The sequence below is a fragment of the Polypterus senegalus genome, chromosome 1 (assembly GCF_016835505.1).
Source record: "Polypterus senegalus isolate Bchr_013 chromosome 1, ASM1683550v1, whole genome shotgun sequence".
NCBI lineage: Eukaryota > Metazoa > Chordata > Cladistia > Polypteriformes > Polypteridae > Polypterus > Polypterus senegalus.
In genome coordinates this window covers 215,748,545-215,764,785 of record NC_053154.1, presented here as the reverse complement: position 1 = coordinate 215,764,785, position 16,241 = coordinate 215,748,545, and the positions used below count along the sequence as shown (strand labels likewise).

At 39.1% G+C, this 16,241-nt stretch overlaps 1 protein-coding gene across 4 annotated transcripts in view; it reads right to left on the bottom strand.

Annotated features, from left to right (window-relative positions):
- Positions 1-16,241, bottom strand: part of cdh23 (cadherin-related 23) — a 1,363,918-nt gene that overhangs the window by 136,421 nt on the left and 1,211,256 nt on the right. For all 4 annotated transcript variants that reach the window (XM_039768795.1, XM_039768746.1, XM_039768764.1 and 1 more), the window contains exon 37: positions 2,429-2,650. In XM_039768795.1, coding sequence (XP_039624729.1) covers positions 2,429-2,650 — 222 coding nt within the window. The remainder of the gene's footprint in view (positions 1-2,428; positions 2,651-16,241) is intronic.

Here is a 16,241-nt window from a genome sequence, read left to right as displayed (position 1 = left end):
CCAGGGATTGGCGCTAATGCCCTAATGACTTTTCTCTTCCTCCTTCTGCAGACTGGAAGATTGACAGCTGTGTCATCTTACGGTGTCTGTCCAACTGGACTCACATGTTCCTGTAGGAAGGACTTAAGACTGGAAAATTCACCATCTTTAGATAGTTCAATTAGGAACTCATGTCTGGAAAGATGTTTCCTCAATTTCTCCCTGTTTCTTTTGTGATTATTTCACTTTAGTCATATGGGGTAACCAGGGTGGTGCTCCAGTTCTTTATAGTGGTCTGGTCTGTTCTCTTACAACATATTTTAATTCTGACAAAATAAGCACATTCTTATTTTAATAAGACAGAAAATGTACACATAGCATAACATTTGGACATGACTTACTTACCTGATTTGAAAGCTGAAGCATTTTCTGGCTTTTATTTGTTTAATTTAAGAGACAGATATAACTTTTTTGTTTTTTAAATAGGGCGGCACGGTGGCGCAGTGGTAGTGCTACTGCCTCGCAGTTAGGAGACCTGGGTTCGCTTCCCGGGTCCTCCCTGTGTGGAGTTTGCATGTTCTTCCCTGTGTCTGTGTGGGTTTCCTCCGGGCGCTCTGGTTTCCTCCCACAATCCAAAGACATGCAGGTTAGGTGGATTGGCGATTTTAAATTGGCCCTAGTGTGTGCTGGGTGTGTTTGTGTGTGTCCTGCGGTGGGTTGGCACCCTGCCCAGGATTGGTTCCTGCCTTGTGCCCTGTGTTGGCTGGGATTGGCTCCAGCAGACCCCCGTGACCCTGTGTTCGGATTCAGCGGGTTAGAAGATGGATGGATGGGGTTTTTAAATATTTTGTTGCAGGTGTGAGTGTGATGTGTGTTAGAGATTGATCTGATCACCATACTGCTGTTAAGTACAGGCAGGCATAAGCGTCTGGCACGCACACACTGCCATTTCAATCGCTTGTGCTAAATCACTCTGTTTTACAGGAGCAGCCATCAAATGTGTAAAAGAGGAAATTATTGTAGCCAAAATGTGCAAGCTAAAGTGACTTCCTTCAAGCTAAATATGAAACAGTGAAATAATCTGTAAATGAAATTGTACAGAACATTTCTCTGTCTCTTTTAAGGATATGTGACCCACAAGAGAGAGTTGCTTTGGGTAGGATGGATTAAAATATTCGTGGATCCATCCTTCCACCCTCTAACCCCACTTATCCAGGGAAGGGTGCTGCTGATGCCCAGCAAGCAATGGGCACACAGAGGGACAATACCTGGACAGGAAACCAGTTGAACTGCAGAATGAACACACACACAAACTCACATCAGAGGATGATTTTGGATTTCTAATTCACCTAAACTATATGTGTTTAGACTATGGGAGGAAACCACAGCAAAGCAACGCAGACTGACATGCAAACTCCATACTGGAAGCACCTGGGATGTGACCCCTGGACTCCTTACTTTGAGGCAGCAGTGCAAACACTGCATCTCCATGTGGCATATATGTTGATTATTAACATATTTACTTTAACTGTGGCCTTAAAACAATGAGGAAAGAATACCCTTTATCTGAGACTAATTTTAGTAGCATGGTGCATTCGTTTTGGGGGCTATAATCCCCAGCCACCCCTTAAACTACACCCATGAAATAAAGGCACTTCAAAAGGGACAAACTCAACTGGCATGAAGAGTAACAATAAGTAACTGAGCTCTGCAGTCTGGTAGATCAGCCATGGTGTCTTCTTGCCCTTTTTTAAAAATCTCTTTTCTCTTTGTATGTGGTCATAAATCTTCCACTGCTGTTGTGGTTCTTAAGGTGTTTATATTTTCCATTAAACTGAATTCTTTGACAATGCAGAGGCATATTTAGTTTGTTCATTCAAGTAATAAACAAGGCCTTACAGACCAAGGGATAAATACTCAAACATTCTGCTTGATCAGATATATGGCAGGTTGATAGTCACTGTCAATGTATACATTTATCCATATACACCATGCACAGGATCTTGACCTCAGGCTGTCTGATCATTTTCTGTTCAACCTACTCTTAAAATGGATAACGAATGATTGTATTCTCAGCAATGCCATGGTAACTGCACATCTTTTCATTTTTCTCAGCCTGGCAAGCCCAATTTACCACCAGTGCAGTCCACTTTAATTATTGTACAAAGGATCTTTCAGAATTCACCTGAGAGTTGAATTAAAAAAAAATCTTATTTCAAACTAGGTTCATACCAAGTACTTCATTATTCACATCACAAACCTGGCAGCCAGCGTGTGAGTCCTGTTTTAATTAGTTGCCTGTCTGGACATAACATTGACAGTAACACTACAGTTAATTAAAAACACAGTAGGAAAAATATTGAAACAATTGCAATTGTGTTTAAAAGGAAATGAAAAACAATGCACTGGGCGCAGGCAGAAGCGGATATGGTTTGTTTGAATTACAGACCGTGGTTCTGTTCACACCAAATGTGCCTCCCACATTTCCCTCCTTAATGCTGTAGACGACTGTGCCGTTGGGCCCCTGGTCCCTGTCAATAGCACTGACAGCCACCATCATGATGCCAGTGGTATTGGGTCCCTCGCTGAATGTCACCTCGTACATGGATTGTCCAAAGACTGGGGCATTGTCATTCTCATCCACAATTGTAACAAAGACAGTTGTGGTGGCCTGTAAAAAAATGACAAATAGAGAGAGGTCAAAAAGGGCAACATAAAAAAATAATCAAATAAAAAGGAAAACCAGAAAGGTGGTCCTTCAGTTATTAAATATTGGAGAGTTCAGATTCTTTGAACAAAAAACATAGTGGCATATTTCAATTCATGTGGTATCTTTTTAGAAGCTGAAGAGTAAAATCAATAAACATGTCTAACATGTAAAACAATAAACACAAGTCCATCATTGCTGACACTGGAGCATCCTGGGTGAATACTTGGAGCAAAGGTGTACACTGGATCTATAGACTGTACTTATACTGTTCTATCATTGCGATTCCATTTGTTTTGTGTAATGGCACATAGGACAGCATCTTTGTTCTTTTGCTAATCTGAAAAAGCTGTTCTCGTTCATCCATTCTACCCATTATCTATCCATTCTTTAAAACCTGTGAACTTGCTTTGCCAGTACACAATCACTGAGATGTTCCTCATGGGGTTAATTTGTGCTTCGAGACCAATGCAATTGGGGTAGGTCTTAGGTGCTCTTAACCTGAAATTATATATATACAATTACATTATATGTCCAGCCTGGACAGGTCAAGAGCACCTAAGACCTACCTCAAATGCATTATATATACAAAATGCACTCCAAAAGTATTCAAAACCCTTCACTTTTTTCACTTTTTACTATTTTGCAGCCATATGATAAAATTGTCATTTTTTTCCCTCATCAAGCAACACTCAATACCCTGGAATGAAAAAGCAAAAACAAGATATTGGAAATTTGCAAAATTTATTAAAAATGTAAAAAAAAAATTGAATACCCCTCTGACGCAGGTACTCAGACCCGTTACCCTGCATATCTCCTGAAGCTCTGTAAGGTTGGATGGAAACCAACGATAAATGGCTAATTTCAGGCCCCTCCATAAATATTCACTTAAGGTTAAGTCCGGGCTCTGACGGCCACTAAAGGATATTCACAGAGCTTCTCCTTAACTCCTGACTTTACTCTCAGTGTGATTTTGAGGAAGATTTAGCTTTATACCACATCCAAGGGTCTCTTTTGGCCATGCCCTCGGATCATTTCTGGGGCTGGGGCAAATATATATCTGTAACATGCACATTACACCAGATTTTTCTTTAGTGTCTCCTGCTATATCTGCCTCCAAGTCTATTCAGAAGTCATAAAAAGTCAGAGTTTATTGGCAAACCTCACTCTATCCTGTCCAAAGAACAGATGATATGCCCACTTTGGCCAGGAGATGTTAGTATTTTCAATGTGTACTACCTATTGTCAAACACATGTGCATGGGAGGCAGCTAATGGGCTTGAGTAAGGGCAGTTCCGAGTCATACCAGGATGTGACAGAGCGCACTGACTCTTTTTCTCCCTTTCCTGCAGACCATTCACGGGAGATCCCACCTGGCCCTCTTGACATCACTTCTGGGACCAAGCCTATGGAAGAAGGCCTTGCTGGCTCCGGCCCCTGTGATGCCACTTCCTATCTTCCCCTTTAAAAGCCTCCTCCACCTTTTCCCTATTCCCTCAGTTCTGTTTTGGACTCGATTTTGTGCACAGCAGTGCCATCATTTAAAACTACAATTTGCAACCAGAAAACCAAATATACGGGTGGCTGCCTCAAACCTTGCTATGGCTCGGTGTGGCTTTTTTGACACTATTTACAGTTTGTTATGAGTTTGAAGGTCAGATGCACCACCAAGATGAGTTGCTTGCCCCTGGTCAACAAATTTACAGGAGTAGTAATTACTCTTGACTTGTCCACCAGATTGCCTTTATGTTATTGGTGCCCCAACTGAGAGACTTCTGGGCTATTTTTTTAAGAAAATATGGTGCCTATTCTTTCCTGTATTTCCTTTGTACCATTTGTATCCACTATAACAGTTGAAGATAATTTTGCTGGTGAATTTCAATAGGTAAATAAACATTGTTTTAAGAGTACTTCAGCAGCAAATTCAATAACCAATCCATCCATTTTGTAAACCCATTATTACTATCACAGAGATGTGGGGACTGCTACTTCTAAAAAGACAGGAACTAAAACTAGATGGGACAACCATTCTATCACTGGGCATACCCTCCTGCATACACTATGTCTTACTTAGTTCATGTCAATTCAGAATAATCAGTTTACCTAAGGCCCCCTACTCTGGGAATTAAACCATGGTTCCCAGGAGCGAAGAAGCAAACATGCTATCCAGTATGTCACCAAATGGGTACATCTGTGCTTTTTCATCCATCCATTTTCTAGCACTCTATTCTGTTCAGGGTTATATGGGGTTGGTTCCTATTCCAGTGACACTGCTCGGAGGCAACTAACCATTGACACACACCGTTCCACTGCAGAGTATACTTAAGATAACATCCATAATTCCTCACACAGTGCAATTTAGAGTCATCAACTAACCTAACATGCATGGAGATGCAATAATGCATAATTTTAATATTCTTTTGACACATTCAATTGGAATCATAAATACTGTAGGAGGGTAAATCAAAAACTAAACAGAATTTGAAAATTACCTGCTAATTGCAATGGACAGATGTAGATGTAATCCAACACGTTCATGATATCTTATGGTTTGTTTGAACATGTAGAGTAGTTTACTCTGCTTTTAGTCTAGTTGAAACAAGGTCAAACGAACACGTACGCTCCACTGCGGGATTGCACTATTGTTGAACAATGCATTGAAATGAGATTTCTTTAGTCAAAGGGAGTGTATAACCTGATGAAATTCATCAAACGATGTTGGCTCAGAACAGAAGTGAAAACAGCATGACTCAACAAAAAGCTTATGAACGTGTAGAAAGATTTAAAGAGGAAAGACTTAAGCTTAATCTGGTCGACCATCAACATCGCTCATACAAGCCCACGTCGACGTGGCAAATGACTTTATCAGAGAAGACTGACGAATTATGAATTATGTTGTTTGCGCAAGATGGGCACCCATACAGCTTACTGATCTGTACAAGCCAACATCCTTTAGTATATTTGAACAGGTTTCACTTCCTCTGCCCAAAGAAATCTCATTATGGTGTGTTGGTCAACAATGATGTAATCCTGCAGTGCAGCGTCCATGTTCATTTGACCTTGGCATCAACTAGACTAACGGCAGAGTACTGTGCTGTGTATGTTCGAGCTAACCATACAAACACTGAAAGTGTTGTATTGTGTTAGTTTCTGTCCATTGCATTTATAGCTTAATTTTCAAATTGCCTCAACTTTTTGATTTGCCTTTTATTGGCTAACTAGAAAGATTACAATAAGCAAGCTTTCAAGGCAACTCAGTCCCCTTCTTCAGGCAAGATGTAAACAAGAAGAAGGGGCCTGAGTTGCCTTGAAAGCCTGCATATTGTAATCTTTCAACTTAGCCAATAGCTTAACTTCTCACTACATCCATAATGGCTAACACAGTTCAACACCTTAATATTTCCAACAGAAAATTCAATATTTAAGCTATTAAAATAATGTATGAGGAAGACTTCATGTACAAGACTAGACAGCCATAGATAGGAGCTGCTGCAGGGTGTATTATTGAGGTAAGATGGCATTTAATGGGGTGGGGCAGGCCCATGATAGACTGGCACCCTGGCTTCCTGTCCAGGGTTAACTCCCACCATTCATCTAATTCTGCCAGAGATACTTTTAGGCCCTCCACAACCCTAAACCGAATACGTGAGTTAGAAAATTGCTGTAAGGTTCTGGTGTATCATAAATTGCTACGGCAAGTGTTATTAAGCACACCTCTACGACATCATCCTTTTATGCCCCTTTTAAAGTAAATCTAAGATCTTCTGATAATGATACATTTGAAAAATGTCATAGAAACACAATAATAAACTACAAAACAGGCTGAAGAATTAAAAAAGAAGTTGGTTATATAAAATTCAACATTTTTATTAACATCAATTTTTTTTTCCTGCAAAGAGCTGCTTTTACTATACATATTGCACTTTCACAGAAAAAGTAACTTCCAGATGCAATTATGTATATCACTAGCAAGACCACTTCTAAATTACTAGGAATTCCGATTTTCAATTTCCCATGACAGTGCCATTATTTAAAGTGCATACTTTAACATGGGAGGCAACCTGAATCATTGCTTCTCATTTAATTCCTAACTAACCACACTGTACATGGGCATGAAAAATGAATCTGAAAATTAGCATGGTCAGTTTGGGAACCCCTTACATTTGGCTGGTTTTTCTTATTATGACAACGTAATATATTACCATACTAATAAGTCTATATTTAAAATACAGTAGAATTTAGAAGACAGGCGTTAAACAAGGGAACAATATTATGGTGTAAGCTAATAAAAAAAGCAATGCATGCAGATGATTTTATTGGGGTTGTAATATCCCTCTGGTGTTACTAAATTCAATGCCTTCGGAAAATCAATATGTGAGATTTTAGCTTAGCTTTAGCTATAAGTGCTTCAACGGTAATAATTGACTTCTTATTAAGAACTTGGTTTGAAACTAAAATCTGCAGCCACTGCTGCCCTTCAGGACCATTGTTGCTCACCCCAGTTTAGGCCTTGGTACACTTTTCACTCCTTTTGAACACCAATTTGTATTTTGCTGGTTGTCCCTTTAATGTACAATCTGCTGGTAAATATTTCAGTTTTTTGAGAATAATTATGTTAAAAGCTGTCATAATTTATTTAAAAGGAGGCACATTGGTGTTCAGTAATGAAGTAGACAGCCACATTGCACAACTAAAATGAACTCCATTAAGCAAACATGTCAACCTCTGTTTTCCCAGACAACATATTTGGTTTAAACATGCCAACTCCAGTGAAATTTAATGTATTCATGTAGCAGCCAGTGTGATAGAAATCAAACATACTAATTAAAGAAAGAAACTAATCCTCAACCTGGAGAAGTCTGATAAAAACTTTCAGTAAGTCAGTGAGTCAGTAAGCAGGCAGGAGAAAAGCTTGTCCAAGAGAAAACTGAACAGGGAGCAACCTTCACAGCAGTCTGTTACAGAATGATCAAAAATAAAAGGACAGAGGTCTGTTTCACAAACAATTGAATTTACATAACAGTGTCAATCAATGTTAACATTTACTCTGATTGGTCTACACCCAAACAACTTATATAAAACAACATTATATTCTTGTTCTTCTCATATCCTTTGGGCTTAGCTGTCATCCTTGATATTTCTGTGTATATGTATGGACAGCTGATGATTTCTTAATCATCCTTTGCTACATTTTGTGTATTACAACCTACTAACCTTCTCAGTAGCTCCCTTCATTAAATTTTAAAATATGCTTATATTTTTAGATATGCACTGCAAACCAACATACTTAACTACTGTTAAGTATAAATTACTCTCTCACTCCAGCATCAGTTAAAACTGACATAGACCTAACTTAATGGTGATATGAGAAAAACTGTCCATCTGCTTGAATGCCTTATTTTGAGTCTACGTGGCAATTCTTTTTAATCAGTCCAGAAGTACATTGGTTAGCTTGTCCCTTTTGACTTTATCATGAACTAGAGACTGGGAGCCCGAGCGAATCGGGCTACAAATTCTATGTTTGTGAAATCCATACTGTCTCTGCAAAGAATTATTTGCTTTTTTAAGTCCTTGAAATGATTTTGTTATCATGGCACTGATTTGTGCTTAAAATAGACCTTTTTGGCCGATGTAATGAAAAGCTTCCTGTTTAAATGGGGCTGCGAGACGTGAACTCAGCTCTTCGGTGTACCTCATTTGATTTTTTTTTAAAACAAATTTTCAAAACAAACCGTATTTTATGACTCTAATCAGAGTCGGAGTAATAATTATGTTGGCGTGGTCATTTTAGATCTGAGATCGGCTAAAATTTAAACAATGACCGTTGTTAATACCCAGCCGTTATTACTCAGTTTGCCAATAGATGTCAGAAGGACGGATGCCAAAACCGAACTGCCCAAAGATAGATTTTGACGTACCAAGCAAAAGGCAATACGTTCTAAATTACTTATGGTTCCAGAGCTGTCGAAGGGTTTAAGTCAGTCGACGATGTTAGTCCTGGAAAGTACGCCCCACCAAACCAACGTTCCAAAAACCAACCAAACTTACTGTTATCTGCTCGAACCAACACTGACTTACTATACTCGGCCGTCCAGCAGCATCACTGAAGCATTTGAACATTCTTGGCCAATCATGCAATACTGCATCCGTGTTTGCCACATTATATTCTAACTACAAAGGCAGAGTCCATTGCATGGTTCTAACTTGTATTGAGTCGAGGTATTGACGCGAACACCATACATACGGTATATTGACGCGAACACCATACATACGGTTAGTATCAAATTATATATAAGGATATCGTAGAACATTTTATTCAAACTCACATGTGCTGATAAAAAGACACCATCTTTTGCACATGTCATTTCATGTTAAGGAGTTTGTTTCACGGATTATGCCCAAGAAATCACCAGGACCCATCCCAGGTTTATTTTTCAGGTTGTCATTCATCACTTTCCCATGAAGCACAGTCTGCAGAGTTGAGTGATAACTAGGGGTAAGGGAGGACATAGTCACATGAAAGGGGTTACCAGTAAAACTGAATGTAGTGAGAAGTCAAGCAAAATGACACCTTTTATTGGCTAACTAAACTAGATTAAAATATGCAAGCTTTCGAGGCAATTCAGGCCCCTTCTTCAGGCATACTGTAATCTTTTTAGTTAGCCAATACAAGGTGTTATTTTGCTTGACTCCTTACTACATTCATAATGGCTAGCACGGTACAACACCCTAGTACAATAAAACTGAGAAATTTTTCTAAATTTGAACTGAATCCTCAGCTACTCCACCAGTTCCGAAAATACATGATATGGCAGAAAAGTAATGAGACTGATTTTTTATTTACCAAAGTTTTTATTTTTTTCAAAAGTCAATGTTATCCCCTTCAAAGTAGTTCCCTTGGGCAGCTACACACTGATGGAGACGTTGTTCTCACTGTTGGTAGCAGCGCTGGAAGTCTTCAACCGGTATGGTCTTCAGCATGTCCGTTACACTCTTTTGGATGTTTTCTAAAGTCCCGAAATGACATCCTTTGAGGACATTTTTCAGTTTAGGAAAAAGGAAAAAGTCACACGGACTGAGGTCAGGTGAATAAGGGGGCTGGGGAACCACAGGAATGTGTTTTTTCGATATCCTTCTGCTCAATTGTGAGGTTTTTCGGCACCATTTTGGCACAGACCTTTCGCATGTGCAAATGTTCAGTCAAAATTTGATGAATGGTAAATCTGTTCAAATTTAATTGTACACTCAACATTCTTAATGTTAAACGACGGTCTGATCTCACAAGAGTGTTCACACGTTCGATGTTTTCATTGGTTTTCGAACTTGAAGTCCTCCCTGAACGATGTTCATCTTCAACGTGTTTTCCGCCTTCCAAAAATGATTTGTGCCAGCGAAAAACTTGAGCTCGGGATAAAGAATGTTCCCCATAGGCCTGTTTTAACTTTTCAAACGTCACACTTCCCTTTCACTATTCCTGGTACCTGTCTGTCACAAATCACTTCCGACACTCTTCTCCATGCACTCCACCCTGCCTGCACTTTCTTCTTCACTTCTCTTTCACACTCCCTGTTACTATGTACTGTTGACCCCAATTATTTTAACTCCTCCACCTTCGCCAACTCTACTCCCTGTATCTTCACCATTCCACTGACCTCCCTGGATCTTGGAAAGATCCAAGAGGACAATGGGAAAAAAGATCTATCACTCAACATATCAGAAAAGGAGTGGAAAGTAGCAATGCTGAGAATTCACCCATGCTCCATATGCGCAAAGCAGACAATTATTCAACTTAAAATTATATATTGAGCACATCTGACTAGCATAAAACTGTCCAAAATGTTTCAAAGGCAAGATCTAACCTGCGAACGCTGCAATCAAGTCCCAGCCTCACTGGGTCACATGTTTGGGGCCTGCACCAAATTAACACCATTCTGGACAAAAAAAATTAAGTGCCTTTCAGACAGCCTTGGTGTCACAATCCCTCCTAACCCATTAAAAGCTGTGTTTGGTGGTCTTCCAAATGGGCTTAAAGTGGAGAAGGACAAACAAACTGTGATTGCCTTCATTACACTTTTGACATGCAGACTTATTTTGTTAAACTGGAAGAATCCTAACTCTTCTGTTTTAAGTCAGTGGGTAACTGATGTTTTATACTATTTGAAATTGGAAAAAATGTAATTCTCAGTTAGCGGATCTGTACAGAACTTTTTCAAAACCTGGCAGGAACTAATCAATAATATTTTAGAATAAGATCTTAAAGCACTGAGGAAATAGATTCTCTTCCCATTTTATGGGCCATGCTCTCTTTCTCAGGGGTGATTTGTTTTCAATCCTATTTTTTGTAAAAACTGATCTATCTGTATGGAATGATTACAATAAAATCAATTAAATAAAAAAAAATGAGGACAACAATATACATATTTATGTTATGGTTATTATATTAGATATTTATTATCTATCTATTTATCTGAGTGTCTGCTTTAATGAATTCCATATCAAATAGTCTGAATTACAAATAGAAATACAGGCATGTTGTCTGACATTAACATGGTGTAATTGGTGTTTTCCATTGTGCCTCTCATTTGTAGGTCATTTAGTTAGTACTCCTGTTCTATGATATGCCAAAAATTAAGCATAGTGCACGCCATTGTCACCTGTGAATAAGCCACAGAAATGCACAGCTGCATGTTCCTTGCTGCAGGCAGAGTGTATGTAAAGGTGAACAACCTTTTTTAAGATAATGGAATTTGGACATTACAATGATCAGTAGAGAAGGGTGAGGTCTAGTACAGATTGACATTTTTGCCCCCAAGGGGGGCTGAATTAGATGCAGCGCCTGCTGCTTAGACTCAGCACCTCACTCCTGCTAGCGGTTCTGGCAATAGTGCAGCAATTTTAACTGTAGAATGCATCTGTTTTTTGAACTACAGTGTAGATGTTATTGGGTGAGAAAGCAAGTTGACTATGCTTCATTGCTTAGCGATACACTGGCACCCATTGTTCCATAGGGGTCTCCTATCCCCCAGAACCCTTAAGATACCACAACCCCCAAATCATCAGTCGAGTGTCTAAGCTTCACAAGGGACACATTTACAAGATTATTGAGATTTATAAAGATGAATTGTGGCATTTACATTTACATTTTATGCAGAGTTAAACGTTTATTTTTTTGGTTCAATTTGTTCACCAACACTACTGTATGTGGATCAATTTGTGGTCCAAAAATTAGAACTTTGACTTCTTCATCTACTTTTGTAGGGAGTGCAGACATTAATCAAAAATTATCTTGGGGTGCAGGGCAAAGCAAAGGTTGGGAACCACTGAGCCCTAAGTGGAGGATAATAAAACTGTTACATATTTCTAGATGATTACAGTAAAACAAAACAAACAGACAGAAAACCAACAAAGTTTGAAATATGTGCAATCACAAGAAAAATAATTCTAGTAATAAAAATAAATATCTATTATAAAAAAAAATCTTGGGACGGAGACGAGAAGTGATCTTCTTGGAAGACACTTTTACGTTACGTGAGACAAAGCAGTGAGACAAAAGGACAGCTGCTGTACAGGCCTTTAAATGTTCAACACGCAGTGTGACAAGCAGCTTACGCAGCTCACCAGCAGCAGTAGCAAGACAGCAGATGATCTGACCGCATCTCCTTAGCGTGCGTTCAGCCCCCCATTCCCCCCTCCCCCCCAGTATACGTCCCGCAAGAATGAGATTTAACTACGCCCTGAGCCGGAAATAAAGGACAAAGAATAGATGACAAAGTAGAACATCGTAAAGAATTCAAAAATATTGTTCAGATTTAAATTTTAAGTCGGAGACTTGTAGATTGTCTAAATCGTGTTGCCAGCAAAAATTAAAATATTCCAAAAATGTTGTTGCGGTATGAAGTCCTGTGAGACGGAGACTTTTAACATGAGATTCTTGCAAGCCACACCCTACTTACAACTATTTTCAAACAAGACCACGGTCATCTAACCTCAGTCGTATGAATGCTTTTGTCAGACACACTTCCTGCGCTCTCAGCTCTTATAAATTTTATCAGAACAATAATTTTAAATGTTCTAGATGACACATTAATGACAAAGCAAAGAAGAAAGAGCATGGACAAACATTCGAGAAAGCCATTTTAGTTATTAGAGAAAGAAACTCGCAGGCAGATATACGTGGTGTTGTCACGATATAAGTCCAAACACGGAATCAAAATTCAATGTGATCTTGAAGAAAAGTTCATTCCAAATATTGTTTTTGCAGAAGTTTTAAAGTAAAAGTGAAAATAACGCATATGTAACAATTCTCATGAAAATAACAATCTCTTTAAATTGTATATCCGGTAAACCAGACCCAGGGGTGGGTGAGCGAAGCCACCAGGGGGCAGAGCCCCCTAGTATATAAAGAAAACAAAATAATCATGATAGTTACCTAATCCCACTACTCAAAATGGCACCAAGGTGGCAAAATTATTAAAAGGACATTTGTTTACCAGAGAGGTATGAACTAATGGACAACATGAGAATATGAAATTAAGAAAACAGCACCATGTAGCCTTATTGGACCATGAACACACAGGGATCGACTGCCACCTATCAGATGAGTTGACTTGCCCAGTTTCTCATGACAAAGCTCTGTTAAGCATTCCCTTATTACACCTCCCATATCTTTCTGTATATTTTGACCTCTTTTCCACTAACCTGTGTTTGTTTGCCCCAGCACACTTCCTGACTCTGCTTGCTCAGGGGCTTCTGGCTTTAAACACTTTACTGAGGACCAGGCTCAATAATCACTTCCTTGGTCATGGATGGCATTATTTTCACTACAGAGATACTTGATTAGACTTTCCTTCAGCAGCCCTAATGTCCCTGAACTACTAAAGCTTCAGTTACCTTAAAAGATCCATGTCTCTCTCTATATGTCTTTTTAACAATGCTTTTCTTGCCAGTTACTGCATGTCAACCTCTATCAGCTCTAAGATCTATTATTCACTCTTTTCAGTCCGCCAAGACCTACCCTTTCTTTTTAAAGAGGAAGAGCATTTATGGCGACTCCTGCACTGCTTGCCCTTTCCCTTCATGGGGAAATATTACACACTTTTTGTCAGGCTGTATCTCGCTCTATACTGTACCTCCATCCTAATATGTATACAGGATTTACTGCACCATACTGGTGTCTGTCCTTCACTCTGTACTGAAATAAGCACTATTACTGCCAGACTTTCCTTCCCACTCTCTCCTAATACCTTGCAGAATTATTCCCATGCTTCTTTTTCCTGCTTGCAAAGCTCTTGTCCATCAATTCACATATCACACACTATAGGAAATGCATTTCCACTCAGCCACCATTATTATAATGAAACTTGTTGGCAGAATTCAATAAGCTGATATACATTTCCGGAAAACTGTATTTGGATTAGAATATTGAATACAAATGCAATTTTAAATATTTTTTCTTGTGTATGTAGTACAGTAGATAGATAGATAGATAGATAGATAGATAGATAGATAGATAGATAGATAGATAGATAGAATTATAATAAAAGAAGAACATTTCTGACATGGATAATGGTAAGAGAGCAGTCACAGTGATCCTGTTATGAAAACACATTTCCAAAGATACAAAGCAGCCCCAGTACAATTTCTTGACACACTGTTTAATATACCCCTTTTTAGATTTCTCAACATTGATTGCAATAGATTGCAACATGTGTTAGCTGGCATCCCACCTGGGGTGTATGGCTCCTTACCTGGCTGAGATACCTTTTTATTGAAAGGATGTGGGTGGACCGGAATCCAGACCAAGTTGGTTAGCAGTACCTTTCCTGGTTGGGAGGCTGTTACAATGGATGGACAAGTGTAGATTGCTTCGAAGGGCCATGTGCTTCCCCAGTACACTGGGTGTCAACATCCCTCTGGTGTGCATCCTGTTTGGATGCCTGCATGGCGGCACGGGAGTTGTAGTTTTGTTGGGCAACCCTCTTGGTGTCCTTGGGTGCTGCTAGGAGGCAGACTCTCCTATCACGGGGAGGTTCCAACTGACCTGGAAGTGCTTCCTGGATGCAATGTAGTAATACTGGAAATACTCTTGTGTCCAATATAACGAAAGCTGCTTCACTTGGGGTGTTAGACTCGGGACAGTACTCAGAGGAAGCTTGTCTGGTTGGAATGGAGAAGGGGAGAGTCATATTGCTTGATCTCTGGAGTGTATTATTGTATTTGTGGTAATAAAACTCTTAATTGGCGCCTGGAATTGTTTCTGTGCTGCTGTGTTTGGGGTTTGGGGTGCTACAATGCTCCCTAGTGGCTCACACAATGTATTAAAATATGATTTAGAATTAGTTAAATATGTTAAAGGTTTATAATAATAATTTCATTGAGACATTGCATTTATTTAATACACATTATATATAGCATGTTCGCAAAGCCAGACATGAAGTTGCCTACAAGTGGCTAGTTTTACCAATTTACACATTATCCTGTTTTAAACTTCACTTTTTGATCTTCCTTGTTGTTCTCACGCTATGATGAAATAACTGACGCTCATGAATGATGCTGATAACCTTTTGTGCAATTGTTTTCCCCTCAGTGAAATTTTCCTGCATTGCACAAAATTGATGTGTCAATATATAACCTTTAGCCCAAGACTAATGTCTATTATGAATGCATGAGAAGAGAATATGTGTTTATTGTGTTTCAAGTGTGACATCACTATGGACCCCATTCTACAGGTGCTAATGTTTTATGGATGAATTATGAAATTGTTGTGCTTTTACAATATACAGTTTCTCAAACCTGCTTAATCCAATTAAAAGTCATGGAAGGATGGACAACTTGGCATAAGACAGGCTGCTAGTCCACCACAGATGCCTACCCATATTCAGACCCGCATTAGAATCACAAGTTAACTTAACAAATCTAAAATGGCTGTCTTCTTCCCAACAAACCTATGAAGATATAATAGCTCTACTGGTGTAGAAATGTTACTTATCTGCATGAAACTTGTGATACTCGCACCCAGCTCTGCTCAGACTGGACCTTCCACTTCTTTTCAATAGGTATGAGGAACCTTTTGAGAGCAGGGACATTTATAAAAATGCAGAATTGAATTATGCTTTAAGGAGCTAGAAAGGCTGATGAAACTATGAAAGGCTGCACTGTTATTGAATAATGAGACAGCATGAACACAAGCAGACACAGACAAAGCAAAAAATGATCAGAAGCCAATTAGGAAAAATATCAATTGTTAAGGAGCAGGTGGCAGGGAAAAATTCAAAAGGGCGGACATCCATGTCAAAATGTAATGGCAAAACAAGCTAAAAGTAAGAAAATGTACTTGGTACAGGTCAGTTGAAAAATAGTCGCAAAGGAAAAGAAAAAAATACAAATATGGTGGCTTGATAATGGCCTATCACTAAAGAAATGAACAACTCAAAGGCAGAGCCAAAAATATAAGTGGGTGGCATAATGCCACCCCTCTAAGATGTCACATCCAGACATGACAAAAATTCCCACTTTGGAAAAATATGTGGGCAAAGTACAATATAGGAGAAAAGAA